Genomic DNA, 14,096 nt, shown 5'->3' on the forward strand with positions numbered 1-14,096 from the left:
TCTAATCTTTTCTTATAAGGAGGCCAATCATCTTGGATTAGTGCCTACCCTAATGACCCCATTTTAACTTAAATACCTCTTTAAAGGTCCTACCCTCAAATACAGTCACATTCTGAAGTACTGGGCATTAGGACTTTAGCATGTGAATTTAGGGGAGATTCATTATAGCCCATAACAAACAAATATACATATATATTTGACTATCAGTACATATAACTACATTGTATGTGTGGAGCTATTAGGTTGAACCATCTGAAACTGTAGTTTCTAGAGGCAGAAAATATCAAATATGGGCAATTTCTGGTGGTTCAACATGATACTGTGACATATTTAATCAGTGTCCTTTTGATGAGCCTTTCCTTATCTTTTGTTACTTGAATATCCTTGAATAAATGTCTTCTGGCACATACATATACTTGCAGGTAGATTTCTAGGAGTTGTTGCATTAAAGAGGTATATGTTTCTGTGGGCCAGATGTGGGTCCACATTATGTCAGGAAGCAGTTGGTCTGGGCACTGTGCCAGGGGCAAGGGCACCTCAACAGAAAGAGACTGGAGCTGTAAGGACAGAGGCAGAAGTTGTGGGTGGGGAGAGTGCAAGAGATTGGGTGGTGGCATTACCCATATTAAAGGACCTGTACTGATATATTCCCAATGGATTATTTTGTGCCTAGAAATGACTAGAGGATTTTTATTATGTAATTGTGACCAGTAAAGTCATGGGATCTGCCCTAAATTTTATCCAAGGAGCAGGATCACCCAACAGAGGAGATTTGAACTGAGATTAGAACGTATTTTATACTATTTGCATTTTATGTGTCCTGATCTTTCAGTATAACAGTTACTAATATGTACATAAATAATTGCTTGGACATACATAGGAAAAATATCTGGAATTGGTACCACCAGCCTGTAAAAAGCAGAAGGGCATTGGTGCTTCATATGTATCTGTGCTGTGTAAAGTTCTTACAAAGAGCAAAGGTTATTTTTGCTATTGAATTAAAAAAGAAAAAAAGCCTTAAAGCATGGAGTTTTCTTTGAATTTAATCATGATGTAGTTTTGAGCCAGAAGTATCAATATTTGTAGTTTGTGTGGGCAAGAGCAAGGAAGAGGTCTAAAAAATGCCGAACTGTTTACAGTGGTTATTCCTGAAGAGTGCGATTATACAGCTAAATAACTTTTCCATTTAACTTTATATACATTTCTAGACTCTTCAAAAATGATTTTTAAAATAATATTGTATTGAATATTTGGAAGTTGCTAAAAGAGTAGGTGTTCAGTTCTCATCACAAGAAAAAATTTTCTAACTGTGTGGTGATGGATATTAAGTAGATTTATTGTGGTGAGCATTTTGCAATATATACAGATATCAAATCATTATGTTGTACACCTGAAACTAATGTAATATATCAATTATATCTCAATAAAAAATGTTTAAACAAGTTACTTGTGTAGCTTAAAAATAAAAATTTAAAACTGTTCAGCAAATTACTGTGCTCAGGGCTTATTTCTTTTTCTTGAAATATAGTTTCACTCAACTGCACAGTGAAAGCAGGACTTCATTATTTCATATCCTTATATATGTCATAGGATCTCAAGATTGGCATTTATGAAACCTCTATGACTGATTGCACCCAGCATGATGGTGGGAGCTAACAGACATTATTAAAGGATGTAATATTTCTTTAATGGCAAAGGAAATTAGAACTTCTGATAGCAGTTACAGAAAGCGGAAGACAACACACACAGCACACTCACAAACAGCTCCTCAAGTTCCCACCAAGATGGAAAGCAGCTGCTGAAATTATATGCATAGAGGAAGGATTCTTTTGGGTGTGAAAAGCACCCCTGTGCTATTCCTGCACTATTAATACATATATGCCAGATTTCAAGATTTAATGAGTTGAACCAGGTAGACCAGGTAGGGGGTTATTAACCTAAAATGCTGGAGAAGATAAATGCAAATAGTAGCTCATCTAGCAAAATACAGAGAGCAAAGAGGCCTCCAAGCACTAAATAAGATGACAGAGTACATATATCCAAGATATTAAAGATAAATAACCACAATTTTGGATGACATGGAGAAATGCCCGCCTTAAGTAAAAAACAGAACAGAACGTTGCCTATGGCCTAACATGTTAATGGCTGTGACCCAGCCCAAGAATTTATGCTTAATTGTGTTGTAATTTCCATCTATCATGTTCTAGTTCAGTAGTGTAAGTCATTTTGATTGGAGAGGACTAAAGATTTATTATAGATCTCATATAAAGAAATGGAACATATTTTAAAACTGCATATCTACGTAGCCAATCCTTAAAGCATTTTAAGTAATTGTAAAATGCTTAGGAGTGCATTAAACAGCAGCAAAACAGAATTAAATACAGAGATTGAAAAGATCTTTCTCAACCCATGGACAAATGTTGTATAAGCAGTGGGCCATAAAATATTTTCAATGAAGACACTTTAATTCCAACTTGAAAATCTTATGATAAAAATTAGGTTTTTGTCTTCATTGTATCTAAAGACATAATTTAAATTAAACTTTACCACTAATTTGCTTCTTGGTAGGAAGAAAATGCAGCTTACCACTGAACAGTTAAACTGAATTGTCTCTTAAAAAATGCCAGTACTTATTTTTGGTGGCTTCACATTTTCCCTGTATTAGGGAAATTGGGGATGACTGGTAACTAAGTAGAATTTTGAAATTATATGCTGAAAGAAAGCAAACGTACAAACTGATGAAAAAGCTGAATGGGTAGAGAATTTCAAATTACCCAAAGAGACTTCTATCAAATAGTTTCTTTTTTTTTTTTTTAATTTTAAGATCTTGATTGAGATATGATTCACATGCTGTGAAGTTTACCATTTAAAGTGTAGGTCAGGGACTTCCTAGGTGGTGCAGTGGTTAAGAATCTGCCTGCCAATGCAGGGGACACAGGTTCGATCCCTCCTCCAGGAAGGTCCCACGTGCAGCGGAGCAACTAAGCCTGTGCGGCACAACTACTGAGCCTGCACTCTAGAGCCCGTGAGCCACAACTATTGAGCCTGTGAGCCACACCTACTGAAGCCTGTGTGCCTAGAGCCTGTGGTCCGCAGCGAGAGCAGCCACCAAAATGAGGAGCCTGTGCACCACAATGAAGAGTAGCCCCCGCTCGCCTGTGTGCAGCAAGACCCAACACAGCCAATAAATAAATACATTTTTAAAAAGTAAAAATAAAGTGTAGTTCAGTGGGTTTTGGTATATTTATAGAGTTGTGCAACCATCACCGTTATCTAATTTTAGAACATTTCCTCATCCCCCAGAGGACCCCCCCACCACCACACACACACCTTCCTTATTAGCAGTCATTCCCCATCCTCCTCAGCCCTTGGCAACCACTAATGTACTTTCTTTCTGTATGGATTTGCCTGTTATGGACATTCCGTATAAATGGAGTATATAAAGGTCAACATGTGGCCGTTTGTGCCAGACTTTCACTTAATACAATGTTTATGATACTTCCTGTCTTTTTATCGCTGGATAATATTCCACTGTGTGACGGTATCACATTGTATTTGTCACTTGGTGGACATTTCGCTTGTTCCAACTCTAGCTGTTCTGAACACTGCTGCTACAAACCTTCACGTGCAAGTTTTTGTGTGAACACATGTTTTCAGTTCTCCGGTATATATCTAGGTGGAATTACTGGATTTTATGGCAACTCTGTGTTTATTTGAGGAACAGCCAGACTGTTTTCCAAAGTGACCACACCATTTTACATTTCCACCAGCAATGTATGAGGTAGCATACTTCTGAATATACACATATATTTTTTCTGGCTTTATTGAGGTGTGATGGATAAGTTATATATATTTAAGGTGTGTAACATAATGTTTTGATATAAGTATGCATTGTGAAATGACCACAGTCAAGCTAATCAACGCATCCATCACCTCACAGCGTTACTGTCTGTGGTGAGAACAGTTAAGATTTTCTCTCTTAGCAAATTTCAGATGTATTGGGTTGGCCAAAAAGATCATTCGGGTTTTTCTGTAACATCTTACAGAAAAACCCAAACTTTTTGGCCAACCCAATACAATACCTTATATTAGCTATAGTCATCACGCTGTACATTAGGTCTTCAGACATTTTTCATCTTATAATTGAATGTTTATACCCTTTCACCATTTCCCCCACCCCCTGGCCCCTGGTAACAATTTTACCCTCTGTCACTACGAGTTTGACTTTTTTAGTTTCCACATGTAAGTGAGATTGTACAGTGTTTATCTGTGTCTGGCTTACTTCATTTAGCATAATGTCCTTCAGGCTGATCCATGTTGTTACAAGTGTTGTGTCAGGATCTCCCTTTTTTTAAGGCTGAAAAAAATATACTGCATATATATCACATACAATATACAAAATAAAACATTCATATAGTACGGTATTTTCTCTACCCATTCATCTGTCAGTAGACACTTAGGTTGTTTCCATATCTTGGCTACTGTGAACGATGCTGCAGTGAATGAAAGTACAGATATTTCTTCGAGATAGTGATTTATTTCCTTTGGATATATACCCAGAAGTGTGATTGCTGGAACATATGGTAGTTCTATTTTTAACTGTTTGAGGAAACTCCATGCTGTTTTCCATTATGGCTGTACCAATTTATGTTCCCACCAACAGTGTACAAGGATTCCCTTTTCTCCACATCCTCGACAACACTTACCTTTTGACTTTTTGATAATAGCCATTCTAACAGGTGTGAAGTGAGATCTCTTTGTAGTTTTGATTTACATTTATCTGATGATTAATGATGTTGAGCATCTTTTCATATACCTGTTGGTCATTTATATGTCTTCTTTGGAAATATATATTCTTTGAATATATATTTTTAAAAGAAACTTCAGGGGATTAAGTGGTAGTGACCTCAAAAGAGCCTTTTGAGGTGCTGGTAATGTTCTATATATTGATCTGAGTGGTGGTTGCATGGTTGTATTCATGTACAAAAATGCATTATGAGTTCCATGGTTGCCTGGTGGTTAGGATTCCGGGCTTTTGCTGCCGTGGCCCAGGTTCAATCCCTGGTCAGGGAACTGAGATCCTGCAAGCTGAGTGGCATGGCTGGAAAAAAAAGAAGAAAAAAAAATGCATGGAGCAGTGAACTTAAGTTAGTGACTTATTGTATGTAAGTTATATATCAATAAAAAAAAAAAGGAATCCTAACTGTATTGTCCTTTTTTCCATTTTATTGTAGACTAGGGGACTTCATTTTACTTCATACCAGTAGTAGGCTAGTTTCTGTGGATTGCTAGTCAAGAACCACTGATCTTTTTTTTTTTTTTTAATTTTTATTTTTTTTTTTACAGTAAACTGCATATATTTAGAGTGTACAATTTGGTATCCCAATCTCCCAATTCATTCCCCCCCAACCCTCCCCACTTTCCCCACTTGGTGTCCATATGTTTGTTCTCTACATCTGTGTCTCTGTTTCTGCCTTGCAAACCGCTTGATCTGTACCATTTTTCTATAGTCCACATATATGTGTTAATATACGATATTTGTTTTTCTCTTTCTGACTCACTTCACTCTGGATGACAGTCTCTAGGTCCATCCATGTCTCTACAAATGTCCCAGTCTCATTCCTTTTTACAGCTGAGTAATAGTCCATTGTATATATGTACCACATCTTTTTTATCCATTCATCTGTTGATGGACATTGAGGTTGCTTTCATGTCCTGGCTATTGTAAATAGTGCTGCAATGAACATTGGAGTGCATGTGTCTTTTTGCATCATGGTGTTCTCTGGGTATATGCCCAGTAGTGAGATTGCTGGGTCATATGGTAGTTCTATTTTTAGTTTTTTAAGGAACCTCCATACTGTTCTCCATAGTGGCTGTATCAATTTACATTCCCACCAGCAGTGCAAGAGCGTTCCCTTTTCTCCACACCCTCTCCAGCATTTACTGTTTGTAGATTTTCTGATGATGCCCATTCTAACCGGTGTGAGGTGATACCTCATTGTAGTTTTGATTTGCATTTCTCTCATAATTAGTGATGTTGAGCAGCTTTTCATGTGCCTCTTGGCCATCCGTAGGTCTTCTTTGGAGAAATGCCTATTTAGGTCTTCTGCTTATTTTTTGATTGGGTTGTTTATTTTTTTGCTGTTGAGCTGGATGAACTGTTTATATATTTTGGAGATTAATCCTTTGTCTTTTGATTCGTTTGCAAATATTTTCTCCCATTCTGAGGGTTGTCTTTTCATCTTGCTTATAGTTTCCTTTGCTGTGCAGAAGCTTTGAAGTTTCATTAGGTTCCACTTATTTATTTTTGTTTTTATTTCCATTACTCTAGAGGGTGGGTCAAAAAAGATCTTGCTGTTATTTATGCCAAAGAGTAAGAACCACTGATCTTAATATAAAATCTGAACACATTCCTTAGGCATAGAAAATTCCTTTACAGTCTGGTCCAGGCTCTCTTTCCGCCCTCCCCTAGCCCCCCTTTTTGTATATTCCTAGTGTAGTCTTCAGACTGCTTTTATTTCACCTCTCTTGCAGTTGCTCTTCCTTCTACTTCTTTCCTTTTTCCTGTCGATCTCCACCTGGCAAAATCGTAAACGTTCTCCAAGACCTAGCTTTCTTTGGGTCCCACCAAAAACATGCTTGATGCTCTGTTCTCGCTTAGCATGTTATCAATAAATCTTTGAGGTAGCACTTACCAGGTTTTAAATTCACATTTTTTTTTTTTTTTTTGGTCGTGCTGCAGGGCTTGTGGGATCTCAGTTCCCTGACCAGGAATTGAATCCCAGCTCTCGGCAGTGGAAGCATGAAGGCTTAACCACTGGACCGCCAGGGAATTCCCTAAATTCACTTTTAGAAACTTTTTATTTTTAAAATAATTATAGACTCAAAGGATGATACAAACACAGTACAAAGAGTCCATATGCTCTTCCCCCAGCTTTCCCCAAAGGTGACATCTTTTATAACTGTAGGATAGCACCAGAACCAGGAAGCTGACCTTCATTAACCAATCTTTTATTCATCTTTTAACTTATTTTTTCCATTCCCTGTGTTTTCAAATACAGTAGCCACTAGCCACAAGTAGCTATTTAAATTACTTAAAAATATATAAAATTAAAAATTTAATTCCATGGTCTCACAAGCCCCATATGGACATATGGACAGTGACCATATGGACAGTGGATTTTCCACTGCACAGAATGTTATTGGAAAGCCCTGATCTAGACTATTCATCTTTACCTCTGCAGTTCCTAGGCAGTGTAGGTACTCAATCCGTACTTCAATGGTTGAGTTTAGACCTACCCTCTTCTCTTACACATGAAAATTAGGCCCTGGGTTATGGTAAATAAAATGAAATCTAGCTATTGAGAAGCAAATCTAGAGACAGCATAGGTTTCCTAATTCCAAGTTCACCTGTTTTCCACGTGGACCCTAATTTGTGAGCTCTTCAATTTGTATCAGTTTTAGAGGAGGGAGTGTTAAAGTAATGTAATACTTTTCTAATTTTGGGGTGCATAAAAAACAACTAGGAAGCTTGTTAGAACTGCATATTCCTGGACCTCTCCCTCCCATGATTCTGATTCATTAGGTTTGGGGAGGGGTGTAGGAATTATATTTGAAACATAAGCTTAATCAAGACTGTGTGGTAATAATATAAGGATAGATCAGAATATAGAGCAACAGAATAGAGAGCCTAGAAATGGAACTGTACTGATGTAGATATTTGACTTTTAACAAAGATGCCATTGAAGGAAGGAAATCTTTTCAACAGATGGTATTGGAACAACTAAATATCCATATGAAAAAAAAGAATTTTGACCCCTACATCATGCCATAAATATGGATCACTGATCTAAATATTATAATTAATTAGTAATTACTTTATAATTAATTATAAATTTTCTAGAAGCAACCATGGGAGAATTTCTTCAGGATGGGTAAAGGCTTTTTGGACAGGACACAAAAAGGAATAACCATAAAAGAAAAAATTGATAAGTTATATTTCATCAAGAACTTTTGCTCACCAAAAGGCACAATTAAGAAAATGTGTAGGCAGGGACTTCCCTGGTGGTCCAGTGGTTAGGACTCCGATCTTCCATTGCAGGGGGTGCAGGTTCAATCCCAGGTGGGGAACTATGATCCCACATGCCATGCAGTGTGGCCAAAAAATAAATAAAATAAAAAAGTAAAATAAAATCAGAGAATCACAGAACTTGAGGGGAAAAAAAGAGAAAATGCATAGGCAAGCCACATAATGGGAGAAAGTGTTTGCAAAATATATTTCAGACAAAGGACAGGTATACAGAAGATATAAATAGCTCAGGATATGTAATATATAAAGACTTCCTATAAATCAATAATAAAAAGATAAACTGTCCAATTAAAAAACTGGTAAAAGATATGAGCAGACAAAAGATCTACAAATGGTCTTAATATGTATATAATATCCCACAAGCCATGTGGTGTGGTTAAAAAACAACAAAAACACTCAATAGTATTAGCCATGAAGAAGTGCAAATTAAACTATAATGGGATACTGCTATATACCCACAAGCATGGCTAAAATTAATAGGCTGACAAAACCCAATGTGGTTAGGCTGTGGAGCAACCAGAACTCTTCTACACTGTGGGCAGTGCAAAATGGTACTATCACTCTGGAGAAAGTGTGATAAATGTTCTTCACGTAAGTCTTTCTGTGGATATAGCCTTTCATTTTTCTTGGGTAGATACCTAGGAGTAGAACTTCAGGATATATAATAAGCAATTATACTTGTAGGTATTTACGCAAGAGAGATGAAAGTCTACTCCCACAAAGAGACTCACACATCTGTGTCCTCAGGTAGCAGCCTTATTCATAGCAGCCAAAACATGCAAACAATCCAGGTGTCCATCAACAGAAAAGTGAATAAACAAATTGGGTTATAAATTCACACATGATTATATACTCATGCTCAAGAGTAAAAAGGAACAAGCTACAAATGAATTTCAAAAACATGTTGAGTAAGAGCTTGGCATAGTAGAACCCTTAGTTAATGCATCATAAAGCTCTGTGCCGAGAAAACTGAGAACACTGATGCCCCATGGGAGTAGGGGAAGGAATTGATTAGGAAAGGTCATGAGAGAACTTTCTCTGATGATAATAATTTCTGTACCTTGATAGCGGTTGCATCACACAGGTGTATGCATTTATCAAAGCTCATTGAATGTTACACTAAAATTTGTACCTTTTACTAATATGCAAGCTTTACCTCAAGGGGAAAAAAAGTTTTAAAATATGTGATTTTGATGCAGGTGATCTGAAGGCCACACTTTGAGAACCACTGGGTTTCACTAATTTCAGAAACAATTCTTTCCTACCATGAAAAATAATAATCCATAGGTTACTAATGTAACATTTTGACAATTTTCTTTAAAAATTCATGGCACTTGAAATATTTTAAAGGGTATGTTTGTATTTAGTTACATAAATATTGTATTAAAGGTGCCATTTCCTTATTAGTAGGTTAATAAGTGGACAAGGATTTATGACAATATTACATAGTTCTTTATTGCAGTAAGTGTCAGGAGTGCAATTTTAATATTGGGAGGTATTGGACATAGAAATAATTTTGCACTGAATTAGATTAATTGAATTGGTTAAAATGTGCGTTGAGATGGATATTTATAGTGACATTTGTTAAACTGGATGATTTTGATTTGCGGTTGTTTTTGATCTACTCTTTGATTTTGATTTACTCTTTCAGTAAACTGCTGGCTTTCACCCCAGTGCGGTTTATTGAATGTGTTTACTTATGTGATGGGCCTCTAGCGTCCTTTAAGATGCTAGATGTTTAAAAAAATTAAAACTTTTACGTCATGTATCTTAATTGCAACATGAATCTGCAAACTTTCAAAAGGGCTACATGGGAAAAACTAGAATTGCAATATTAATGACCAAATGCTGACTCATGTGGGTTCGAGGCAAATGTGACCCTACTGGTTTATAGGTAAAATTATCTGGTCCACTCTCACGGCACATCCCAGTGTCTCCTACAGTACAGTATTGGTCAGGTCCCTGAAATTTTACCAAGATACCTGCCTGTGCTTTCAGATGGTCCTGATAAGAACCACCTGGGGCACTCGTAAAATTTCAGGCCCCTCCCTTGGAGATTGGAATTCCTTCCTTAGAAACTGATTGGGTGGGTCTGGGATGGGCTGAGAATCTATACTTCTAAACTAGTACCTTCAGATAATTCTTATTATCAGGAATGTTTAGGAAATACTGACTTAGAGAAGAGCTAAGTTTCTCAAACTTTTGGGGGGAGAAAAAGAAGAAGAAGAAAAGAAAAATCACCCAGAGACATTGCTGAAAATAGATTCCCGGGCCCTACCTACCTAGCACTTCTCGTTTGTCTGGGGTGAAGCCCCCCCCCCCACCTTTTTTTTGTTTTGTTTTGTTTATTGCCATGCTGTGAGGCTTGTGGGATCTTAGTTCCCTGACCAGGGATTGAACTCAGGCCCAAGGCAGTGAAAGTCCTAACCACTGGACCACCAGGGAATTCCCCCCATATTTGCATTTTTAAGGCCACATAGGACTCGCAGATCTGAGGGCTGTCTTCCTGGTGCCTTAGTGGAAGGTTCTGGAGTAAGTTTTCAGTGGCTCTCACAAGAGAGAATAGGGAAGTAGGAGATTGAAGGGAAGATAATTTTAGAATTGAGGACAATTAGTGTAAGAGCCAGGCTGAGGGCAAGGAGAACCTGCAGGAGAGCGAGCGTGCATAAGAAAGGAGAGAATCCCCTCCTGGAGACTGTCCAATGGCGGCGCACGACTGTCTTTGTGGGGGTGGAGCACGCATAACCCACTGGGGAGTGACTTTTGAAAGCAACTACGTTTATTAACTTTTAAGAGGTGGGGAGAATTCAGGATCATCCTGTTTACCACGAAAAATCTACCTGCCCGCCCTAGGTTGCTAGTCCTTGTTTTACAAGCTGCTAATGGAAACCTATAAACATTCACTGATTTTTCTCTTGTGTAGTAAGAAGAAAACATAACTTACAGACCATCTTCTGGTAGAAGATGATAGATTTGGATCAGAAACGGGAGGCATTGGAAGCCAGGAATCAAAAGTGAAGAAATTCTGCAAGCCCTTGGGTGAGAAAGGTGACAGGGATTGATTTATTTATTCATGTGTGCCACATTGTCTTTCTATAGTTATCTAATGTGAACTTGCTTTTAGGCTGATCTGGGCCTTCATAGATGTGGAATAAGCTGCTGGCAATGGGTTTAGAGCACACATTCCTCCTCAGGCTGCTTTAGTCAGTACTTCTTGGTCAGCGCCTTGTCTGCATCTACTACTTCTCTCCCAGGACCCTTCCGCCTCCTTTCTAGACCTAAAGCCTGAGCCTGAAATACCTCACTAATATCCACGGCTAGTGTTGATTAAATTCTTACTACAGCTAGGTACCATACCGTTGTCCTCTCCCTGTATTATTTCATCATTCCCTCCTTGAAACAATCCAATGATCTAGATCGTATGATTATGATCCACTATCTAGATGAAACATCTGAGATTCCAAGAGGTTACATAACTTGCCCAGAACCTCACAGCTAGGAAATGGCAGAACCAGATTCTAAACTCATGCTGACTTCCATTCCTTACTTGCTGCCTTCTTTTTCTCTCAGAGAGAAAATGGGAAACTGTACTTGCAGCCTCCTCCGGTGTATCAGAACAAGTATCCCAACTTGACAGACTTCTTCTGAAAGGTTGTCAATCTCTGGGATTTAAAAGCATTAAAGTTGTCATTGCAAAATTTCTGAAAATCAGAGAAGAGAAAGAAATCACCTATAATATTCCTGGGCTTATATAACTGTGATTACTATTTTAATGTATTTGTTTTCAGGCTTTTGGGGCTTAGGGGTATGTTTCCATATAGTGCATGTATTCTTTAGTATTGTGATATTTTAAATATAAATAGAATTTTCATACTCAAACTCAGATTTCAATATTTCTCAAGTGATAATGTTTAAGACTTCTAGTAGTTTGAAATGAAAGAAGCCTAGCAAATGATTGAATGAATGAATGAATAAATGAATGCTTGCTTCTGTGTATGGAATAGTATACATTTGTGCACTTGTCACTTTTGTGTTTTTTTTGTATTCAGAGAGGAGGACCATTGTTTTAAATTTTGTATCATGAACAAACAGTATCATGAACAAAGAACATACTCTCCCAACTCAAGTATGTTTTACCTGTCTTTCCAGGTCTTGCTCAAACCTACACCCCCTTTAGGCTTTTCTTGATTTCCAAACCTGTAATGATCTTTCTGTCCTCCAATCTTCTCAAGTGCTTTCTGGCTATACCTCACATTTGACATTCATCATGTTCTCCATCTGCTTGATATAATATTTTTGGTCCTGTATTCTGATACTTTTTTTTTATCCACAACACCTAATCCAGTGCTTTTTCATGATGTCACTTTTATTTTTTAGCATCTTGGTATTCAAACCAAATTGCTGTTAATCATTTTCTCTAAACTAGAATGTCTTTAGACTTTCTGACGTGTCTTTCCATGCCTTCTAGGTTCCTATCACTGTGACCATGCCAGAAATGACAGAGAATGAGACTCCTACAAAAAAGCAGCACAGGTATGAAGACAGTCCAAAAATAATATAGTTTTGACAGATAAGAAGCAGAATTAGTCCCCTCTTTGCTAAGTAGGTAGTCCTTTAGGGAACTTTCATTTGGATGCCTAGAAAACCATTACTCTTCAAACATAAGTATGGATAAATATAAATAGATTTTCTGAAAGGGGTATATAATTAAAATTTACCTGTCCTTTAAATTCTACTAGCAGTGTAAGATGTAAAATGACTATCAGTAGTTAAGATAGTATAATACCTAATTATTGCTAAATGCTTTTCTCCTGAAATTTTTACTTGCATTCAATATTAGTCTTTGTGGTGGAGACTAAGTTCAGTTAGGCTAAAGTCAGTTTGAATACACATTTTGTGACATTGCAAATCATTAATGCCAGTATGCACATCAATACAATATTAGCTCTGGTTCTTTGCAGAATACCTCTTTCAGAATTTCTAGGATCTTGGGTAATGTTTCTCCCTAGAATTGCATGGCCAATGCTTCCATTATTAAATATTAAAATCATTATTTTCCTTTCTTACCAAATAGCTATTAGAGAATGTTTGTGTATTGAGTAATTACACATAAAAGGGGAAATTGGTGTTTTTAGTAGATTAGCTGTTAAGCAAATGTTAAGAGTTCGGATAACCTAAGGTACATAAGTGCAAAAGATGGCTCAGATGCCAGTTGTTAGTGCATGAGTGCTGGTGGCTGCCACGCTTCCCTCCCAAGGGACTACAAGGTTCTTCTTCACTGTTGCTTGTGTGTTTTACACACTCACCCCTACCCCTGGCCAGGCGCCAGAGCAAATATCGGCCATCACCTGCACTTGACCCTTGAACAACGTGGTGTTTAGGGGTATAGCCAGCCCTCCCATTCATGGTACCTCCATGATCGTGGTTCCACATGCATGGGTTCAGCTAACCTCGGGTCCCGTGGTACTGTAGTATTCACTGTTGAAGAAAATCCGAGTATAAGTGGATCCATGTAGTTCAAACCCTTGTTGTTCAAGGTCGGCTGTACTTGGCACATCACTTTGAGAGTTGACTGGCTCATTAGTTACATTTTTCAAGTAGGTAAGATTTCAATGACTAATTTACTTCCCAGCCAATGACTTCTGGGTATGGGAAAATAGAGAACTGTAGTTACTTTCTAAATTTATTTTGATGTATCTGCAGTTAGGTTTTTATACCATAATATATTATTGAGAAAATTTTCCTTCAAATGGCTTCTTCTTGATGCAATAGATACAAATTCATAAAATTAATCTTTATGCTTCTCAAAACATAAAGTAAAATGTTTTCCTATTATTTCCATGTTCCTTTTATCTATACTTTTTTTTCAGAAAGAAAAATCGGGAGACACACAATGCAGGTAGAAACAATACTTTAAATTTTACTTGTTAGCATTTTTTGCATTCAAAATGAAATTATACTGTAGTTGATTGTGTTTTCATGTTATAAGCACAGAAGCATTTTTCAT

General features: G+C 37.3%; 1 protein-coding gene across 4 annotated transcripts in view; it reads left to right on the top strand.

Annotated features, from left to right (window-relative positions):
* Positions 1-14,096, top strand: part of USF3 (upstream transcription factor family member 3) — a 50,828-nt gene that overhangs the window by 13,412 nt on the left and 23,320 nt on the right. For 2 of the 4 annotated variants that reach the window (XM_057696468.1, XM_057696469.1), the window contains 2 exons: positions 12,558-12,622; positions 13,960-13,988. In XM_057696468.1, the coding sequence (XP_057552451.1) occupies positions 12,576-12,622; positions 13,960-13,988 (76 nt within the window). In that variant the 5' untranslated portion in view covers positions 12,558-12,575. Of the gene's footprint in view, positions 1-11,012; positions 11,138-12,557; positions 12,623-13,959; positions 13,989-14,096 lie in introns of those variants that run through there. The other 2 variants (XM_057696466.1, XM_057696467.1) reach the window with 2 other exon arrangements.

This window comes from Hippopotamus amphibius, chromosome 10, assembly GCF_030028045.1.
Source record: "Hippopotamus amphibius kiboko isolate mHipAmp2 chromosome 10, mHipAmp2.hap2, whole genome shotgun sequence".
NCBI lineage: Eukaryota > Metazoa > Chordata > Mammalia > Artiodactyla > Hippopotamidae > Hippopotamus > Hippopotamus amphibius.